Genomic DNA, 21,121 nt, shown 5'->3' with positions numbered 1-21,121 from the left:
ATAGGATTCTCCAGGCAAGAATACTGGAATGGGTTGCCATTTTCTACTCCAGGGGAACTTCCCGACCCAGGGATGGAACCCACGTCTCTGTCTCCTGCATTGGCAGGCAGATTATTTACCCACTGAGCCCACCTGGGAAGCCCTTGAGCCAGCTTGCATGCCCAGAATGAATGAATGAATGAATGAATCAGAGCCAGCTGAGTGGTCAGCAGGAAACTGAGCTCCAGGGCCAGGAAGGACCTTGGACTTTGCTCACCTCTCCCAGCACTCCTGGCTCTGCATTCTGGCTAGGGTGTCCCCTGAGCTTGAACTTGGCCCAAGAGCAAGTTGGCTTCCTGGGGCAAGCTGGGCCCATGTGTCCAGGCCACACCCCTGTAGCTGCCCCTTGGGCTCAGAGCTATAGCATAGTGGGCTGGGGGGTCGGGCCTGGAGGTGGTGAGACTTGTAGGGGAGCTGTGAGTGGCAGTGCTTGATGCTTGCACCCCAGGGGCCCCACGCTTATTTGTACAGGGTGGTAACTGGGGGCTGGCAAGCAGTGTTCTGGGAGGAAGGGAGTGAGGAGGGTGAGCACCAGGACTCCAGTCCCCTTATGCTGGGAGCCTGGAAGTGGATGGCCCCTGACAGTGTTTCTACCAAAGGCTGGGTGGAATCATAAATCCACCCCACCCCCCTGTAGGATTGCATCATAACCTCTGGCCTGCAGCTGCAGTTCCTTCTTGAGAAACAAAAGGCTTTTTGAGAGCCCATCCCCCTCTGCCCCCTACCTCTGCCTGCTTTGCCGGGTGGAGGCCCCGGGACACAGCCTTTTGAGCCAAGGGTTGCATGCAGGGGCAGACAGCTCCAGTTGCTCTGCCAACACCAGCCAGCAGGCCCGGGCATGGCAGGGCAGGGCACCTCGGACAGGGGACCAGTGGGACTCTGCTGATCCCCAGCCTGGAGGTGTGAGTGGATGCAAAGTCACTTCAGCCGTGTCTAACTCTTTGAGACCCCGGGAATGTAGCCCACCAGGCTCCTCTGTCCATGGTTCTCCAGGCAAGAATACTGGAGGGGTTGCCATGCCCTTCTCCAGGGGATCTTCCCGACCCAGGGATTGGACTTGAGTCTCATATCTCCTGCATTGGCAGGTAGTTTCTTTACCACTAGCGCCACCTGGGAAGCCTGGAGACTGGGCTCAATAAACACAGCAGATGATTGAATTGATGATGCCTGGGGCTTTCACTCATCCAGGGCTTTCATTTCTTCTGAGTGACAAGTCCAGTGCCAGGGAGAGCCGTGACCCTGGTGAGGGTGCTACTCAGGTCCTGTTGGTAGGTCTCAGGACCCCCTGACACCCTGCATGCATGTGGGCAGGGGTGGCACATGGAAGGGGGCGCCTGCAGAGGTCGGTGAAGGTCACCACCAAGCCAGCCACGTGCCCCCACCCCATCCCAGGCCCAGCTGGGGGCCTAGCGCTATGATCCCCTTCCGAGTCAACCAGTCCTCAAGGTCCCTTCTGGGAGTGGGCACAGGGACCGTGTGCAGGGAGGACCGGCAGAGGCCGCTCAGGCCCCAGGAGCGCCAGAGCAGCTCTGAGCGGCGCGGCACTTCCCCGTGGTGTCGCCGGGGGCGCTGCGGCAGCAGCTTCGACGGCTGGGCGGGTCCCCGCGCCCGGCTCCCGCCCGCGCCGCGCTTCCCCGCCGCACTTAGGAATCAGCGCCCGCATCGTCCAGGCTCCAAGCCGGGCTGGCTCGAGAAGCCAGTGCCCCCCAGCCTCCCCCACGGGCAGAGGCCTCCTGGCGTCCGAGGGTGCGGCGGAGGCGCATTTAGTGGGCTTCAAGACAGTTACTGGTCGGAGGACTTCCCTGGTGGTCCAGTGGCTGAAACCCTGCACTTCCAATGCAGGGGACCCAGGTTAGATCCCTGGTCAGGGAACTAAATCCCATGTGCTGCAGCCAAAGAACCTGCATGCCACAGCCAAGATCAAAGAGCCCACATGCCAGCAACCAAAACTTGGTGCAGGGAAATACATAAATAGTAAAAAAGAAAAAGACAGTTTCTGGTTGAGACTTCCTTGGCAGCCCAGTGGTTGAGACTCCTTGCTTTCAGAGCAGGAGGCAGGGGTTATGCTCTGGTGTGGGGATAGCAGTGGAGGCCCAGTGTGCCTCTTTCTGGAATCAGCAGAAGCAGACAGAGCTGGGGGCTGGGAAGGCGGTGACTGATCCTTCCCAGCCCCAGCCAAGCCCCAGACCCTTGTCCAGTGCATTTGGGTGGGACCCACCTGCTCTGATGCCCCCAGCCTCCTCTCTGTGGCCCTTTCACACCTTTGTCGTATCTGCTGGCCCACGCTGGGTGCTTCGTTGCTCAGTGTCTGACTCTTTCTGATTCCATGGTCTGTAGACCACCAGGCTCCTCTGTCCATGGGGATTCTCCAGGCAAGAATACTGGAGTGCGTTGCCAGACCCTCCTCCAGGTGATCTTCCCAACACAGGGATCGGACCAAGGTCTCTCACATTGCAGGAAGATTCTTTACCATTTGAGGGGGCACCAATTCCTGAGGTTCCACCTCCCACGCATCTTTGTCCACTTCTCCCAGCTATCCCCACCAGTGTGGTCTTTGAAAAATAATCATCAAACCAGGTAACTTCCCTCAGTGGTCCCCTCATGCTCTGCCTGCCAAGGCTCTGCAGAACCCCCTCTCATCTTGATCCTTGATCCCTGACTCCATAAGTGGTAGCAGAGTTATTTATTTATCGTAACTGTTGTTTTTATTACGCACACCATCTGCACCCAAACCCCCTGTGCCTGGGCCTCTAGACCAGGCAGATTCCACTCTAGAATGGTGGAATCTCATTCCCTCAATCTTTCCCGGCATCAGGGTCTTTTCCAATGATGCTGTTTCCAACAGGTGGCTAAAGTATTGGAGCTTCAACTTGGAAAGATTGAGGGCAGGAGGAGAAGGGGGTGACAGAGGATGATATGGTTGGGTGGTATCACCTACTCAATGGACATGAATCTTGAGCAAACTCTGGGAGATAGTGAAGGACAGGGAAGCCTGGCATGCTGCAGTCTATGGGATCGCAAAGAATCAGACATCACTGAGTGACTGCACAACAATCTCTTTCCCTACCCCAAAGAGTGAGCCCTGAAAGGGGGCTGCATGTGGTAGCATCAGATGAATGCGCACCAAACCACACTGCCTCTGCTTGCTCCCTCTGTGGGGGCCGCACAGTCTCAGGAAGAGCAAACCACACATCTGTGTGAGTGTATCCGTGGCCTGGGGGAGGCAGGAACGCCAGTCACCCTACCCCTGGCCCTGGACTCTAGAGCTAGAGGAGCTTAGGGGTAAGACGCGCAGGGAAGATGGTTGGTGAGGTTCTGGCAGCAGACAAGAGGGGGGGCTGCCGGGGAGGGGGTTACCTGCCAATAATCTCCTTCCGCCCCAGCCCCTCAGCTCCCCCAGCACCTGTCTCTAGGCGTGACTTGTTCCTCGTAAAACCGTGGAGATTATCTGTGTTTCAGCCTCTGGCTTCATGTCTTATCATGTTTCATCTTCAGTCAGGACATTTACAAGCTCCTGTTGGCTTCAAAGGGCTTGGCGGCTGCACTGCTGGAGGCTGGAGCAGAGAGGAGAAAGGCCCATGGGCTCTGCTCCCCGAGATGCCGTCTGCCTGCTGCTGGTGGCTTTTCGGTCCCTTGGTCTCGGCTAGGGTGGGGTGTTTGTGCTCCATCTCTGAGGTCGAGCCCCTGGGGTGTGCCTGGAAGTCGGGGGAGGACAGGGAAGCCAGTGTCAGAGGAAGGACAGTGCTGACTGTATGGGGGACAAGGGTGGAGTCACTGTTCTCTGACGAGGGTGTGGCGGTCAGGCTTGCAGGTCCTGTTGTCCGAGCAGGGAGCCTGCTCCTTAGTGGGGGATCTGGCAGGGAGCAGAGCAGAATGCAAGGTGCATGTCCAGGATGCTCGGCCCTGGGGCTCTGGGCTCTGGGTCTTCTCAAGCCCTAGTTGAACAAGCCTGGCTGAATGCCCATCTGCCCGTCTGTCTGGCCAACTGTGGGCATGGGGTGTTTCCCCTAGAAGCACAGGTGGATGGGTATGAGGGGCATGGGCCTCCATGGGGGGCTGTTCCCTGGCCTTGCTGGCTGTGAGTAGGTCACTGGTGTGCAGGGAGGTTCAAACTTGGGGCTCTCCACACGGGACAGGGGATGGTGGCTGGGGCTGGTGCCGAGGCCTCCGAAGCCCCTCTTGCCTGTGTGCATGTGAGTGTGGTCCCGGCCCTTGCAGAGCATGGGCTTCCTGAGCCTGCACTGGCCCCCCAGTTCCTGATGGAATGTGTTCAGCCCGTGGGGGCCCCCTTCAGGGCACAGACAGACAGACCTGGCCACAGAGCCCCAGTGGCCGTTCTTGGATGACTCCCAGACTTCTCCAAGGCTCCAAGAGGCCCAGCATGCAGCTGCGAAGCTGGAGGAGGTGGGGGGGGGGGCAGAGGAAGTCCTGTTTCTGTGGGCCCCCCTTTCTGCCCTCTTTAACTCACCTTGGGCCTAAAGGCTATTACCAGCCCTCTCCTTTGCGAGGCTGGGACTCCCAGCCTAGGAGGACTGTTATAAATGGAGCTGGGCTAGGCTGGTGGGCGGGAAGCAGCTTGCAGGGTCCACTTATGCGTCCTGGGACTTGGAGCCCCGCCCTCTCCTGGGGAAGCAGGGGACGGGTGGCAAACAGCCCTCTTTCTGCTGAGCCTCCCAGGAAGACCCAAGGAGAGTGGTGAGGGTGGCTGGAGGCAAGCTGGGGCCATCCTGGCATGGGAAATGGGTCTGGCTCCTCCTGGCAAACCCCAGGGCCCCAGGCAGGCTTGGTGCATATATGTGAACACGCAGTGGGTCCCCACTCCTAGGAATCCTGTCTGCCCTGCAAGCATTTCTGTCCCTCTGTGTCCTCATGTTTAGCTGGTCTCTGGGAACAAGACCCTGCTGCTACTGCTGCTGAGTTGCTTCAGTCATGTTCGACTCTGAGACCCCATGGACCGTAGCCCACCGGGCTCCTCTGTCCATGGGATTCTCCAGGAAAGAATACTGGAGTGGGTTGCCATTTTCTACTCCAGGGCATACTCCCGACCAGGGATGGAACACGCGTCTTCTGCATTGGCAGGAGCGCACTTTACCGCTAGTGCCACCTGGGGCACCCTGGGACTAGGGAGGCCCTTCCTCTCCAGCCTGGTCCCCAGGAGGACAAATTAAGAAGTCCTTAGGGCTCCCCTTCTTGTGCCAGTCACTGTCACATGCCCACTGCCTCTGTATCATAAAGAGCTTAAAAGCCAGGCACGCAGAGAGGTGGGGGCTGGTGTCATCTCCACCTTATAAAGTAGGGGAGTGAAGTTCAGAGAGGCTGGCTCCCTGCCGAGGTCACACGCTAGGAGGGGCAGAGCTGGGCCTGAGTCTGCCTTCGTCGCCGAGAAGTCCTTGCGGCCGGCTTTGCACTGAGCTGCACGCCCCCACTCCCATGGCCTCCTGCCCCTCGCTTCCCACCAGACTGGGCTGGGCTCTGGAGGTGGGTGGGGCAGGTGGGGAGACGTCTCTCAGGGGCGCCTTCCCGGGAGGGAAACCGCATCCTCTATACGCTCGGGCAGATCCGGCATCTGAAGTGGAAAAACCCCACACAAATCAAGGACAGCTGGGCCCACCCTCGGCCTCGGCCCCCTCCGCTCGGCTCCCATCACAGACTGAGGAATCCCAGAGGGCTGTGGGGGAGTGGGTCTGGGGGGTGAGGGTGTGGTCTCAGGGAGGAAGTTTCTGGGAGCCCCGCATGTGTGAAATCTCCCCCAGCTGTGCCCCGCGGAGGGAGGGACTGAACGGTGTTATTAATCATTTTCCAGAGTGGAGCTGCACACCCTGAGAGGATGCCTCTGGGGTCCTGGGCTGGGCAGGGGACAGCCTGGGAAGGAGAGGAGCATGGGGGAGGGGGTCCACACCTAGACTGTCTCAGACATACACGCAGAGTTGGTCACTCAGCCACTCAACACAGGTTCATGAGCACTCACGATGCTTAGGTATGGAGCCATGGAGGGATCAAGACCGACCCCATCCCTGGCCTTGCAAAGAGCATGGTAGGTGGAGGATCAAAATCGCCCGCAGGGAAATCATCACTGTCTGCGAAGGAGATGCAGACACAGCTGGGATGGCTGGCTCATAGACCTGTGAGGCCAGGCTGGACTGTCCGCGTACCGCGACCTTGCTCCTGGGACTCTCTCCGGGGTCGCACGCCCTGGCCGTCCCCCAATCATGCTGTGTACTTGACCTCTTCCACCTTCTCCCCGCTCAGGCCCTGCTGCCACGTTAGATACAACTTCTCTGCACGTCTGATGGCTGGCCAGGGAGGGTGAGCAGATGGACCTTTGCCTGGCCCCTGCCTGGGCAGGGGACCCAGACGAAGTGAAAGGGGAATTGAAATTGGGCCATGTAGAGCCCTCAAAGCTAAGGGGCCCCCGGGGAGATCAGACTGGACAGAAAGGCGTGGTTGACACCTGTTTTCTCTGGACAGGAAGTGTGACCACAGGGCAGGAGTTCAGCCACTCTCTCAGGGCACAGGGGCAGCCGCTTGCCCTGAGCCCCCACGGCCGGGTCTCTCCTGGAGCCCCAAAGTGACTTTTCACCAAGTGGCTCAGAGGGGGTGATCCACCCTCCCTAGGTCACACAGGAGAAAGCTGGACTCTGGTGGCAAGGCAGGGTGGAGGGGCCACTCAGACATCCTGGGGAGGAGGGAAGGCAGCAGCCCTGAGGGTGAGGAGTACGCAGACGTAGATGCTGAAACTTCCATATTTAACCTTCAAAAGGACTCTTCAGGGGGTTCCCTGGTGGTCCAGTGGTTAGGATCTGGCACTTCCACTGCCAGGTCCTTGGTTCAACACCTGGTGGGGGAACTAAGACCCCACAAGCTTCATGTAGTTAAAGAAAAAAAATGAAAGAGGACTCTTCATAAAGGGATAAACATAGTTACCATCTGACTGGGCAATTTCACTCCTAGGTATATACCCAACATAAACGAAACTTAGGCTCACGTGAGATCTTGTAAACGAACGTTCACAGCAGCATGATTCTCAGTAACCAAAAGGTGGAAAAAAATGCAAGTATTCACCAACTGATGAGTGGATAAGCAGAACATGGTCCATCCACACAGAGGAGTATTACGCAGCTATGAAAAGAGGGAAGCACTGACACACTACAATATAAACGACCCCTGAACACACTATGCTGAGTGAAAGAAGCCAGCTGCAAAAGGTCATATAATGTATGATCTCCACGTGTATGATACGTGGAGAAGAGGCAGATTCAGAGACAAAAAGAAGATAGTGGTGGCCAGGGGCTGAGGGAGGGAAGAATTGATGCTTTTGAACTGTGGTGTTGGAGAAGACTCTTGAGAGTCACTTGGACTTCAAGGAGATTCAACCAGTCCATTCTAAAGGAAATCAGTTCTGAATATTCATTGGAAGGACTGATGCTGAAGCTGAAACTCCAATACTTTGGCCACCTGATGTGAAGAACTGACTCATTGGAAAAGACCCTGATGCTGGGAAAGACTGAAGGCAAGAAAAGGGGATGACAGAGGATGAGATGGTTGGATGGCATCACCGACTCGATGGACGTGAGTTTGAGCAAGCTCTGGGAGTTGGTGATGGACACGGAAGCCTGGTGTGCTGCAGTCCATGGGGTTGCAAATAGTCGGACACGACTGAGTGACTGAACTGAACTGAGCTGCTGACAGGTATGCGATTTCTATCTAGAGTGATGAATATGTTCTGGAACTCACTGTGGTGATGGTTGTACGACACTGTGAATATGCTGAGAACTGTTGAATTTGAGAATGGTGGCTGAATTAGGTGGCTGAATTGCATGGTAAGGGAATTGTGTTTCAATGAAGCTCTTCCTTCAGAGTCAGGATGGAGTTTTCCACTTTAGGGACCAGAGGTCTGGGCTGGCAGGAGCCTGAGGACAAGCTCTAGAGGAGGAGGAGGCTGGGACCCACTCCCCTAGGACGGGCTTGGCTCTATCCATCCTCTGCCTCCCCACTCGGCCCCCATCACTGTGCTCTCTGAGGCTGAGCCTTCCCCCGGCCGACTGGGATGCTTTCCTGCTGCTTGCCTCACCATCATCTCCTCTAGAATTCCTTCCTCAGCCTCTTCCTCCACTCCCATCCTTCCACTGGCTGGTCTTTATTGAGTGCCTGTCAGGTACCAGGCTCCACGAGGTGCTGGGGATACACTGGTGAACAAACATCCCAAGGCTGTCATCCTGGATGTCCCCAGATCTGCACCCACCCCTCACCTGAGAGGGCTTCCCTGATGGCTCAGATGGTAAAGAATCCACCTGAAATGCAGGAGACCCGAGTTCGATCCCTGGGTTGGCAAGATCCCCCAGAGAAGGGAATAACTATCCACCCTGAATATTCATTGGAAGGACTGATGCTGAAACTGAAGTTCCAATACTTTGGCCACCTGATGCGAAGAGCTGACTCACTGGAGAAGAGTTGATTCATTGGAAAAGAACTTGATGCTGGGCAAGACTGAGGGCAAGAGGAGAAGGAGGTGACAGAGGATGAGATGGTTGGATGGCGTCACCGACTCAACGGATGTGAGTTTGAGCAAACTCCAGGAGATAGTGAAGGACAGGGAAGCCTGATGTGCTGTAGTCCATGGGGTCACAGAGAGTCAGACTTAGTGACTGAACGATGGCAGCTCACCTGGGAGCCAGGTGGTGGGTGGAGATAGGGGATCAGCTGCCAAACATGGAGCAGACTCTTGTCCCTGAACATCACTCCCCCACCCTCAGCATGTTCGGTGTCCTGCTGTTCTTGGTGAATTCTTTCTGGAAACTCCCCAAGCAGGCATGTATGTGTGTGTGTGTGTGTGTGTGTGTGTGTGTTGAGGGCAGGGACTAAGGGAAAGGCATTCCCAGGAGGGAGTACAGCCAATGCCTAGCCAATGTTGGTGCTGGGGCAGGGAGACAGAGGGTCCACCAGGGTTTAAAGCTGAAGTTCGGAGCCCTGAGAAGTGGTTGCTGAGGTTGTTGTTGGGTGCTGCAGGTGGAGCCGGCGGCTCTAACGAGAACCAGGCTGTCTGGAACAAATCCTGTTTTAAGCTAGACCAGAAGAAGAACTTCCTGTGACCCTGCGTGTGCCGGCATGCACCCGAGATGGTGCTGTGCCAACACTCCGCCCACGGGGCTCCTGGCGGAGTCTTGCCTTGACAAGCAGGTGCAGGTATGGCATCTGGGAACTGGGCTGGGGCCCTGGTCAGTGGTTTTCACCCCTTGGCTCTGCAGGTGGGTCGTGGAGGCCCCTGCCCCCGGGGGAAGTGCTCCAGGGTTCTCTTAGGTCTGGATACCATTAGGCCCAGGAGCGGCCCATTAACCAGTAGAGGCTGTTGGTGTCTGGGCACTGGCTGGGGGAAGCCTGGCCTCTTTGAGGAGTTCATGCCCACCTGCCCCAGCCCTGAGGCCAGGAAGGCTGGCGAAGAGGCAAAGGGAGCACGTGGGTTCCATTCTGTCTGTCCCTGGGGCTGTGCTTGCCCTCTCCTGGCCGGCCTTCCTTGTGCTGTGCTAGGGGCTCAGTCAGCCTGGGGGATCAGAAAACTCCCTGAGTGTCCAGCGCCCAGCAGGTCTTGTTACTGGGATGGGCCCTGAATCTCCCTGCCCCTCAGAAGAAGCTCTCTCAAAGGACACCCACTCCTGGTTTCCCCATCACAGGTAGGTCTCCTGAATCCTTCACATCTCCAATACAGCCGCTTCACCAGCGTCAGAGATGGGCCACTGACATCCCATGGGGGACACCGGGGGACTAGGCTACACACAGACACGTGGAGAGGCTCAGGAGACTGAGGTCTGAATTTCACTGGGCCAGTCTCCCCTGAGTATGTCTCCTGGACTTTAAAATGGTAATCAACTTGGCTAGTCCTCTCCAACCGCCCTGTCCGTGACCCTGGCGCACGGCAACAGGAAACCGATTGTCAGCAAGGTGAGCCGGTTCCCACCGCAGACTTCCCACTTCCCCGGAGCCCCTCTGAGCACCAGGACCGGATCCGCGAGCCACCTTGACTTGTTCCACCCGCGCACCTGCCGCGTCGCCCGGGGCGGCGACCGGCCCTCTAGGAGCGGGTCCTTTGGATAGCAGCGCAGTCCTGTCACCGTCCTGCGGCCGCCGCCGGCCGCATCCCGAGCGGGCTGGGGCCTGGGGTCTCCGAGAGGGCGTGTCAGGCTAGTCTCTGAGGCTCCGAGTCCCGCCGCGGCGCCCGTGGGTGCCGGCGTGTCCCGGGATGAGCAGTGGTCTAGGCGGGGCGGGGCCTCTGGGCGGGGCGGGGCCTCCCGCCCTCGCACTGGTCCCGCCCCGCTCGTAGAAGACCCGGCAGTGGGGCGCAGAGCAGAAGCCGGGCGCCGACGGGCTGCGCGTGGCGCCGGCGGGGATGTGCGCCCTCCTGCAGCCCGCGCTCGCAGGCCTGGGCGCGGTGCGGCCCCATGGCAGGTAGCGGCGGCCTGGCCGGCGGGGCCGGGGGCAGCCAGGGCACCGCGGGAGGGCCCGGGGCCGCGCTTCGGGCGTCCCGTGCGCCTTTGCTGTTCGCCGTGCTGGTTCTCGGCGCTTACTGCCTCTGTGCCCTCCCCGGACGCTGCCCGCCGGCCGGCCGGGTCCCCGCGCCGGCCCCTGCGCGCGCCGAGCCGCCCCGCGTATCCCGTAGCCCCGGGGCGCCGGGTCTGCCAGTGGCCAGTGGCTCGGGCCGGCGGCGCTTCCCGCAGGCCCTCATCGTGGGCGTGAAGAAGGGTGGCACGCGCGCCCTGCTGGAGTTCCTGCGGCTGCACCCCGACATCCGCGCGCTCGGCTCGGAGCCCCACTTCTTCGACAGGTGCTACGAGCGCGGCCTCGCCTGGTACCGGTGAGCGCCCGGGCCCGTCGGCCCCATCGGTTTCCTGGCGGGTGCCTTCAGGGAAACGGCGTGGTGCGGAGGCTCCGGGGGCTTCGCTGGGGACGCGGCGGGGCGAGGACTCGGGGTATCTTCTGGGGCTGAGACCAACCTGCGTGCGGGCTGAGATTTGACTTCCTTAAGCGGATTTTATGGAAAAGAAGATGGGTGGCCGTGGTCTCCCAGAAACTTTGAAAACTCCGGGGAAAGCCTTGGTTAGGGGGCTAGAGTGTGATTCTGGCTGAGAAGTAGTTTCGAGCCAGTGGGGTCTGAGGCGCTTTGAAAATGCTTCCTGCTCAGTCGCCCCTCTCTGCTGCATCACTCGGGGAAGGAAAGCCTGTCTGAACTCTGGTCAGTGACCTTAGGGAAGGGCCTCCCGGTTCCTTGCAGCCTCTTAGAAGTATCTGTCACCCCATTCCCACCCTAGGATCCCTGATCCTGGAAAGAGGAATCCTTCTCTGCAGTCCTGGGGGTCTGGAGAAAGTCTGGTCTTTACAAAAGAGGAGGATGCCTTTGAGTCAGTGTCCAGGGATGGGAACTGGGGCCTCAACTTCATGTCATGGGATTCTGTAGCCACCCTCACTCCCACCAGGTACAGCCTCAGGGGTGTGGAGGAATGAGGGGGGCACCAGCCCCCACTGAAGTAGCCTGTTCTGGTGGCTGATTGAACACCGGCCCCTCCCTGTGGAGGTTCGTTCGGAAGAGTGAACATGAGGCCCTGCCTGCTGTCTCTGTTGGTCGGGCACAAGTCCGCCTCGGTGCCCTATACCTTCCTTCGGGAAAATGAGAGCTTACAGATGGAGAGTGAGTCACCCCACTCCTTGTGGCACCCACCTCATCCCCAAGCCCAGGCCTAGCCCCTAAGAGCCAGCGAGGACCCTGCCCACAGTCACCTGGTGAACAAGCGGCGACTGGAGGGTGGCAGGACCCAGACTTTTGACCTCCTTGTTTACCAGGCTTTCTGTACCCAGATTCCACCCTGCCTCCATCCCCTTTTTATCTTTGCTTTTTGCATCAGAATCACTCAAGGATTTGCAGGGTTCCCACTGAGAATTGGGGGTCTGGCTCCTGAACTCTGAAGGGTGGCTGCCTTTAAGGGTCTGGGAAGTTGTGTAGTGATGGGGGAGGTGGGTCCATCCTTGGAGCTGAGTGTCTGAATCCCTGCATTCTTGGTGCTTACGGAGAGACCACTGCCCGCTCTGACAGTGCTGCAGCACCCCAGAGCATCCTTTATTTACCACTTCTGTGCACAGAAGGAAGGGGGGAGGGGAGGGAGAAGGGGGAGGGGAAAGTGGGCACCAGTGTGCAAACCTCAGAGCTCGGCCCTGATCGGCTAGCAAGGGAGGGGCTGCAGGGGCTCTAGAGCTGGGTTTAGACTTAAAAGGGTTCTCAAAGAGCTGGGGATCTTGAGACCCCCACCCAGACGGGCCCTCCCTGGGCACACGCTCCAGCTTTGGGGTACTGGTCTGGGGAGCCTAAGGGTCCTGAGAGGAAGCCAGCTGGACCCAGACTCCGGGTCAGGTCTTTAGCTCTGGGGAGAGGTTTTTGGGCCACTGGCATCTCGGAGGCCCAAGATGAGAGTGGGAGGGATTCTGGTCTGTTTAAGTGGTGGAGGAGTCCTTCCTCAGCCCAGCCTCTGTGCGGGGATGGGGGAGCACCGAGCGTGCAGAGGGTCGGTCCAGTCCCTCCTGCCCTTTTAATCCCGAGCTGTCCCTTGGGGCTGGCTAGCACTGACCTCACCGCTGGTGCAGGCCTGAGCTTCTGGAGGGCATGTGCCCACGTGCACAGCTGGGCTTGGCGTTGCTCACATACGCCTGTGTCCCTGAACCTGACTGTCCTTCCAGCCAGCCCTGTGTGTGCACTGAGCCTCTGAAATCCCACCCCTGCCTCAGTCTCCCTAGCTGCAAAGAGGATGCCCCAGCCCCCAGGACGGGTCTGCTCTCAGGACCCTGGACCCAGCCTCCAGGGCTCTTTCTGGGTGGTGGTTTGGGGCAGTGAGCAGAGGAGTGGCTAGTGCCCCAGCTGGGTTTTGGGGACACCCGTTCCTCCCAGACTGTGACTAGGCTGTGGCTCTGGCCCTTCTCTTGGCCTCAGCAGGCATCCTGGGCTACTCAAAGATGACCTTGGCTAAACCAGTCCCCCTCCCGGGGCCTCAGCTCCTCCCTCAGGCTCTTGAGGGTCCTCCTCCTTGGGGACTGGGGCCCTCAAATGTCTCACATGGCACTTGTTCATCCATTCGCTGACTCACCGATCACCTTCTGTCTGGCAGAGGCTGGGGCCATGCAAACACCCCAAAATCTCAGTTCAGCGGGAGTGCCCTGTCTGGGGGCAAGTGGGGGCCATACTCTGACTGTGGCTTTTGGAAAAGCAGACAGACCAGGAGGGGTGCAGGTCTGGGAACCCCCTTGGCTCCTGGCACCATCCTGTTTCACGTGGGAACCCTAGCTGGTTCCTGATGGGTCCCAGGGCCCTTGGGATGGGGCCCAGGCGAGGTGTGAGACACGGAGGAGGGGCGCTGAGATCGAGGGAGGCTGAGACAGAGAGGGGTCTGGGGCAGAGGGGGAGCTGAGTGGGGCATGGATGGCCCCCCAAGGTGGAGGGGCGTCCTGAGGCAGAGACAGAGGGGGGAGTTACCCAGGCTGGATGGAAGCCACAGGGAAATGCAGACCAGATGAGCAGGGAGCGCATGTCCACGGAGCAGCCCATCAGATGTTGGCTGTGGGGGGTCAGAGTCCTGCCTCTCTCATCCTCTCCCCCTTCTCTCCTGCCCCCCCAGGAGTCCCCATCCCCACCCTCCTTCCTGCCCGCCTGCCTGGGGGACAGACTTCTGAGGCCCAGTGGGGGGGGGCAAGTCATTGATCCCAAAGATCTTAGCTCTCCAAGCTGCTGTGTGGCAAGAGTGGGCACCCCATCCCATCCCATCCCCCTTCTACGGTGGGGCACCTTCCTCTTCCTTGGAGAGAAAGCAGCAGTGGGCACTAAGGCCCCTTTCAGTCTCCCTGACTTCCTTGCAGCCCACCCCCCCAGGCGTGTGGGGATGGGGCTGCTCAGAATCGGGGCGGCCTGTCTGGGGACCGAGAGAGGGTGCTCCTGGGGTCACCAGGCACCTGGGGAGGAAGGGGATGGGAAGGGGTATCAGTCGGTGAGGAGGGTCCTGGAGCAGTTAGGGCTGGTTCCCTCCCTGCGGGGGGTGCTGACTTCTGCTGGGGTCTGTGGGCACTGGCTTCTGTCTGTGGGTCTCAGCATTAAGGTCCAGTGTGGGGAACACCCCTTCTTCTGGCCTCCCTCTCGTGGGAAGGGGGGTTCCCTGAGCTGGCCATCCCAGGCTGCAGCCCAGGACTTGGCCCTGGGCCTTGTCCCCACCCCCAGTCTCTTTGAACTCACCCTTCAGTCCCCACCTGCATTCCGGGCTGACATGCCTCCCAGCAGCTGTAGCGCAGGGGTGGGGTGGGGTGGGGGCCCATGCCCTCCCCAGCACTTCCTGCTCCATCTCTGAACCTCAGTGTGCCTGCCTATAGATGGGGCAGTGACTGGTGTGGAAGGAGTCCCAGCTCACTCCTGGGATGTGGGGGAGCAGAATTGTCCCCCATGACTTCCGTAGACTGACTCTGCCCAGGGCTTTATTTCAAGGGATGGGGGCAGCTCCCATAGCCGGCCGACCACACTGCCTACCCCACTTCCTGGAGCCAAACGGGGGTGTTGGGGGAGTGGCAGGACCCCCGGGACCCCCATGTGCACATTCTCCGGTCCTGACATCAGCATTCTCCAAGTTGGCATCCCAACTTGTGTGTCTGTCCACCCAGCAGAGCAGAAGAGGAGACTGCCTCCCCAGGGCCGAGTCTGGGGGTCACTGGGCTGGCTGAGACCTCAGTCTGTCCTGTGAGTCACCCCTCTGGCCGGGACCAGTGCTGGGCGCTGTCCGCGGGGCGGGGCAGCTCTGTCAGAGAAGCGGGTAGAGACCCCCCTCTCGAGCGTAGGTCCCAGCCTCTGCCTCTGTTGACCTACTTCCCTGCCCTCCCTCGGAGCTGTTTGCTCAGCTGGCCCCACCGCTGCACCCTGCCCCGCCCCACCCAGCTCTACCTGGTTGGCAGGGTGGCCAGGACGCTGCCAGGGCGAGGTGCTAGGAGGGGCTTCTCCATGGTTGGGGTGGTCAGGGCGCTGTCACCCACCCTGGGATGGGATCAGTGCCCCCCAGCCCTGGGCCAGAGAGAGGGGGCTGCTGAGAGGGCTGCATGCAGCCCTGCGCCCTGGGTTCCCAGTGGGGTCTGGGCAGCTGGGCCGCTGGGGTTAGAGACAGGTGCTCAGGCCACCTCGCTAACTTCTACGGTGTCCTGGGCTGCGTTGTGGCTTTCAGCTTTCTGGGGTGGGGAGCGGGTTGGGAAGAATTAGCAGGGCTGCCTTCAGACGCAGGGAGGGGCAATGCAGGGGAGTGACGGAGAGGAAGGCCGATGCCCTTTGCTGGGGACACTGGTCAATAACTAATGACCTAATTCAGGGGACGCCATGAGCCACTTAATGAGAGTGTGACTGGGGTAATTACAATGCAGGGGCCTGCGGGGGTGGCGGGGCAAGTGGAGCCTTGTGGGCGGCAGGCCTGGGGCTCCTGGCCTCATGAGCATCGGGTCTGGTGTGAGAGGCGCCCGTGTCAGGGTTGGGGTGCAGCTGAGCCCTGTGGGGGTGTGAGGAGCCTTGCAGGTTGGGCCCCACTTCCAGCCTGTGCCGAGTCTGGGCACCCTCACGGTCCACACCCCAGGCTGCCCACCCAGGCACTTAGGATGGGTGGGCCTGGCAGGGTGGGTGAGGGGGAGGCTCAGCTACCTGTAGGTTTGGGGCTCCCCTGGTGGGGGCAGTTGGTCCTGGCCCTGGGGCAGATCTAGTGTGGGAGGAGGGTCAGCTCCCGCTCACCCCCCCTCTCCACGCTGCGTCCCGCAGGAGCCTGATGCCCCGCACCCTGGACGGACAGATCACCCTGGAGAAGACCCCCAGCTACTTCGTGACGCGGGAGGCCCCGCGCCGCATCCACAGCATGTCCCCGGCCACGAAGCTGATCGTGGTCGTGCGGAACCCCGTGACCCGGGCCATCTCCGACTACGCGCAGACCCTCTCCAAGACCCCGGGCCTGCCCAGCTTCGGCGCCCTGGCCTTCCGCCGCGGCCTGGGCCCCGTGGACACGGCCTGGAGTGCCGTACGCATCGGCCTGTACGCGCAGCACCTGGACAACTGGCTGCGCTACTTCCCGCTGTCCCGCTTCCTCTTCGTCAGTGGCGAGCGCCTGGTCAGCGACCCCGCCGGGGAGCTGGGCCGTGTGCAGGACTTCCTGGGCCTCAGGCGGGTCGTCACGGACAAGCACTTCTACTTCAATGCCACCAAGGGCTTCCCCTGCCTCAAGAAGGCACAGGGCAGCGGCCGGCCACGCTGCCTGGGCAAGTCCAAGGGCCGGCCGCACCCGCGCGTGCCCGAGGCCGTGGTCCAGCGCCTGCGGGCCTTCTACCGGCCCTTCAACCGCAAGTTCTACCAGATGACTGGCCAGGACTTCGGCTGGGACTGACGGGGCTGGGGCCCACACCCTGCCTGGGGATGCTCAGTGACCTTAATTTATGCCTATCACCCAGCCGGAGCAGACCCTGGGCACACGCTGGGTGGAGAGAACTCTACAAAATAAAGTTTGCATCTGTGTTCTTCTAGGAGCCCTTGAGGGTTGGAGGGTGGGGCTGGAGTTGCCACCTCCTGGAGGTAGAAGTGGAAAGCGAAAGTTGCTCAATCGTGTCTGACTCTTTGGGACCCCATAGACTGTAGTCCACCAGGCTCCTCTGTCCATAGGATTCTCCAGGCAAGAATACTGGAGTGAGTTGCCATTCCCTTCTCCAGGGGATCTTCCTGATCCAGGGGTCGAACCTGGGTCTCCTGCACTGCAGGCAGATTCTTTACCATCTGAGCCACCAGGTCTGACCCTTCAGGGTTGGGGATAATCATACCGGCTAACGTGGCCGGGGACCATTCATGCCAGGAGTGGAAGAAGCCAGATCCTTGTCTATCCCTTGAGGTGGGCAGTGAGCTTGGCGCCTGTCACAAGCGAGCAACTTAGTCTCAGAGAGGTTTGGGTCCTGCTCAGCGACACACAGCTCCACCCTGGTGACTCTGGAGACCACCCTCGGGCTCTCTTCTCCGCCCTGGGAGGCCGAGCTGGGCCTTCTCCAGTTCCAGGTGGGGAAGCGGAGGCCCCAGCTTGCCCACCTGAGATGAGTCTGTGTGGTTCTCCAGGCTGCACCCGCGATCCCAGCTCACTCTGTGTCCCTGTGCCCAGTGGACACCTGCTCCTGGAAACCCGGACAGAGGGTGTGGGGGACTCCTGTGTGCAGAGTGGTTCTTCTGACAGCCTCCAGGCAGCTCCCTGCATAGCCCTGCATCACCACCCCGCCGGCTCTGACCATCACAGGGGCCGCCCACCAGACTCTGCAGGGCACGCCCACTCCCCAGGCCCTCTGGGCCCCACTTCTGTGGTGTTTATCCAACTTCCTCCCCTGGGGATGGGCAAGCAAGAATGCCCAGCTGCAGCCCAGCTGCCAGCTCGGCTCTTAACCAGGCTGGGCTGGACTGGGGCAGGCTGGGGTGCCCAGTCCATCTGTCTTCCCCCAGAAACCCAGGGCCCCCTCAGTAATGATTGTCACCTGCCTCTGGCCGTAGTGCTGTCTGCCAGGTGCTCACCAGCTGTCCTGACTGTGATCTCCAGGGCCCCTTAGGCCCAGGCCTGGCACACCCTGGCCCAGCCCTTGGGTCCATGCCAGATGGTCAGGCTGGGCCGGGGCTGGTGGAAACGTGGTGGCAGACATGGGTGGATGTGGATGTGCCCACAAGCCCCTCCCCCTGGACTCAGACCCCTGATCTGGGTGTGGGGGAGGGCTGGCTTGTTGCAACGGTGAGGAGGGGTGACACCCTGCTTTGGAATCCTGCTGGGTGGTGAGCACCAGCCTTGGCAGCCCTGTGCCACTCCCCAGTCCCCAGTTAGGGCCGGCATGGGGCAGGAGGGGAGGCAGGACAGCCCTGACTGCTGGGCCTGCGGCCAGCCTGGACCTTGCATGATCCTTCTCCCGGGACCTACCCTTGTGCACACTTTCGCCATCTCCTGAGCAGATGGCTCCAGGGGCACCTCTTCTGTTTTCCCGCGATGAGCACTGTGCATGCACGGCAGCCAGAGGGGCATCTTCAGAGTAACCCAGATGCTATTATTTTAAAACCCGCCAATCTTCTCCCCACCCTCTTGCTTCTAGAATGAAGACCAGATGCCTGACTGCAGCTGTTAACACCCTCTGAGGCATGTCCCTCCGCCTGGTCTCTGTCCTCCACTAGCTGGCCTCGAGGTTTCTCCCTGTCGGCTCCTCCCACCTGCCAGGACTTGCCAGCCTCAGAGCCTTTGCACATGCTGTTCCCCCTGCTGGGGATGCTGTTCCCTGCAAAAGGTGTCGACTGAGAGGGAGGCAGCCGTAGGCCCTGCAGCTGAGCTCTCAGCTGGCTCATTTCCTCCCAAGAGGTGCTTGGAGTTACGAGCCTGCCATGGGGCCCCCTTCTCCTTCCCGAAGCCTGGATGTAGAGCTGGCGGGGACCCTAGCTTGTCTGGTTTGGGAGCAAGGCCCCACTCAGCAGGCAGTCTGGAAGCAGTGAAGAGAAAAGGTAGACAGCCTTGCTCTGCTCAACCTGCTGCCCGTGGAGACCAGGCCGAAGGGCCAGTGCCCAGCACCAGGTGCCCAGCTGGGCCTTGGGACGCACTGAGGGCAGCCGTGGGGGTCCTCCTGGCTGTGCGTGGGGGTGAGGCTCCATGGGAGAGTCACCGGCCTTTAATTAAAGCCCCTAAATTGCTTCCCCAGCTGTTCAGTGGGTTTTCCATGTTGGAATGTTCCAGATGGAGTGAGCAATGCTGATTCAATTACCCTCTTCCTGTTCCTCCCAGTGAAGAAGGGGATGGGGGTGGGGTAGGGCTGGGGGCTCTTCACAGCCCTGGGTGTCTGGGAGGGGCTTGGAGACGTCTGGGGAGGTGGCTGCTTCAAACTTGGAGGTGGTTTCCCCCAAGTCCTTCTAGCCGTGATTGGTACAGGTTCCAGCCGGGTGAGGACAGCGTTCTCCACTCAGCCTTACAGGCACTGGAGACCCCTAGCAGACCCTGAGGGCCCGAGTGGCCCCTGCATCAGGCTGGAGACCCAGATCCAGCCTTCCCATTGACCCCAACATCCTTTTATGTTGTGTGTCCTAATTCTAGATGAGGGGAGGAGCCCCAGAAAATCCTGGCAACTTTATTATTACTATTTATTTGGCTGCATTGGCTCTTTAGTTGTGGCATGTGAACTCTCAGTTGGGGCATATGGGATCTAGTTCCCCGACCAGGGAACGAACCCGGGCCCCCTGCCTTGGGCGCATGGAGTCTTAACCACTGAACTGCCAGGGAGGCTCTAAGTGCTGGCAGCTTGACCTTCCTCCTCCTGCCATCCGTGGGCCCCTTGTGCTCCTCCCTGGGGCTCTCTAGCTCTGAAGTTGCTTTCTCTCTTTCCTGCGTGTCCATCTTATGCTCCCTGAGGAGAGGGCCCACCTTCCAAAGTAGCGGGAAAGGCACAGGGGCGGGGGCCGCAGGTGTCTCGAGTGGGCGGCAGACAGGAGGTCAGGAGATGGAGGGTTGGGTAAGGAAACTGTGCCTGTGGAACAAGCCCTCCATGGATACGGAAGAGTGGAGAACAAATGTGCAAATAAAACTCTGCAGACCGGTGTTCGTGGCTGCTCTCTTCTCAAGGGCCAAAGGGCAGAATCAACTCGTGTCCGTTAATGAGTGAAAGAATAAACAAACTGTGGTCCATCCATAAGATGGAATACTATTCAGCCATAAAAAAGATGAGGTGGTGACAAACCAACAACATTAGCACACTTGGAAAAAACTCAGTGAAAGAAGACAGTCACAAAGGGTCACATATCTTATGATTGCATGCATAGGAAGTTCCCAGAACAGCAAGTCCATACACAGAGACAGGAAACAGATCAATGGTTTCTAGGGGCTCAGAGACTGGGGCGGGGCCTGGGGGTGAGCACTTACTGGGCGTGGTGGTAGCTGCACAACTCTGTGAATGTACCAAACACCGCTGAGTCGCTCAGTTTATTTTGTCATGTGAATTTCACCTTCGTTAAAAATAGGAAGACTTCCATAGAAAACTCAGCAGTACAGGGATGAGTGAGAGAGAAGCTTCCGGAGGATATTAGTTCGGCAAGGACGTGAAGGAATCACTAAGGAACGCTGACCATAGTTGGAATGGGATGGAAGTTAAGTGGGGGCGCCGTTCAGGGTCGTGAAGTGAGCCCCCTTCGTGTCGGAGACCTTCTCACGGAGCCAGCTCTGCTGTCGGGAAGGCGCCCTGTCCCCAGCCACACGTCCCCTATCTGCGCCCGCAGCCCTCAGCTGAGATGGGGCCGACCGCAGTTCTCTCTCCCCCAGCCGCCTGGTCCCCGAATGCTCAGCCCAGCTCTGCATTCCCAGGACTCGCCTGGCCGGCCGTGGTTCCTCTCCCTGCCCCTCGGGCAGCAAGCTGGGGTGGGTGAGGGACTCACCTGCATGTCTCCTGTCTCCCAGCTACACTGTCTGGTGCTGCCTGCTGTCCAACATCTGAAAAGCATGATTTGGCAGGTTTTGTCCCATTTTTCACTTGTTTCAGGCAGAAGGGTAATCTCGGCCCCTGTTAGTCTGTCTTGGCCGGAAGCAGAGACTTTCACATCAGAGAGAAAGAAGCGACTGTGTCATCCTGAAGAAAGAGACTGAACAGCCCTGACCAGGCTCTAGACCTGCAGTCGCCGTGAACGGGACACGTCCCCTCCGAGGATCCCAGGATGGGCAGGGCTGGCTCCCGTCAGATTTCCTGGGGCAAGTCTGACCACTCTGGCCCACGCTGGGACTGGCCGGAGGCATGTGCCCGCCACGGTGCCCACGGTCACTCACCTGTCCCTCCTGCCTGCTCCGTCCGCATCTAAGACGCAAGGAGGGTCCTGACATCTAGAAGGAGCCTTTGGGTCCCGCCGCCCCTGTAGGGGGAGGGAGGAGGGGGACGTGGGCTCCTTGGGCCTCCAAGGGGCCAGCGTGTGCAGGCCTTGCCGTCAGAGTCCAGCTCCGGATGGACCCGCGTAGACCGGTACCACAGGAGATGGCTTCGAGTCCACACACCTCGTTACTCAGTTGCACTG

General features: G+C 59.8%; 1 protein-coding gene across 3 annotated transcripts; it reads left to right on the top strand.

Moving 5' to 3' along the window:
* The first annotated feature begins 68 nt into the window (after positions 1–68).
* HS3ST6 (heparan sulfate-glucosamine 3-sulfotransferase 6) lies at positions 69–16,589 on the top strand. Of its 3 annotated transcripts, none has more exons than XM_043915893.1 (2): positions 69–2,616; positions 15,845–16,589. In XM_043915893.1, the coding sequence occupies exons 1-2, from the start codon at positions 2,366–2,368 to the stop codon at positions 16,458–16,460; spliced, it is 867 nt and encodes a 288-aa protein (XP_043771828.1). In that variant the 5' UTR covers positions 69–2,365; the 3' UTR covers positions 16,461–16,589. The 3 variants fall into 3 exon arrangements, with proteins under 3 accessions (XP_043771828.1, XP_043771827.1, XP_043771826.1); XM_043915892.1 differs by lacking the exon at positions 69–2,616 and adding an exon at positions 10,342–10,855; XM_043915891.1 differs by lacking the exon at positions 69–2,616 and adding an exon at positions 10,343–10,885.
* Positions 16,590–21,121: the final 4,532 nt, after the last annotated feature.

Source organism: Cervus elaphus, chromosome 10, assembly GCF_910594005.1.
Source record: "Cervus elaphus chromosome 10, mCerEla1.1, whole genome shotgun sequence".
NCBI classification, from domain to species: domain Eukaryota; kingdom Metazoa; phylum Chordata; class Mammalia; order Artiodactyla; family Cervidae; genus Cervus; species Cervus elaphus.
This window is presented reverse-complemented; position numbering and strand designations above follow the sequence as displayed.

Coding starts and splice junctions, on each gene's coding strand:
- HS3ST6 (XM_043915891.1), top strand. CDS start 10,473: ATGGCAGGTAGCGGCGGCCTGGCCGGCGGGGCCGGGGGCAGCCAGGGC. Junction 10,886..15,844: donor CGCGGCCTCGCCTGGTACCG/GTGAGCGCCCGG, acceptor TGCGTCCCGCAG/GAGCCTGATGCCCCGCACCC.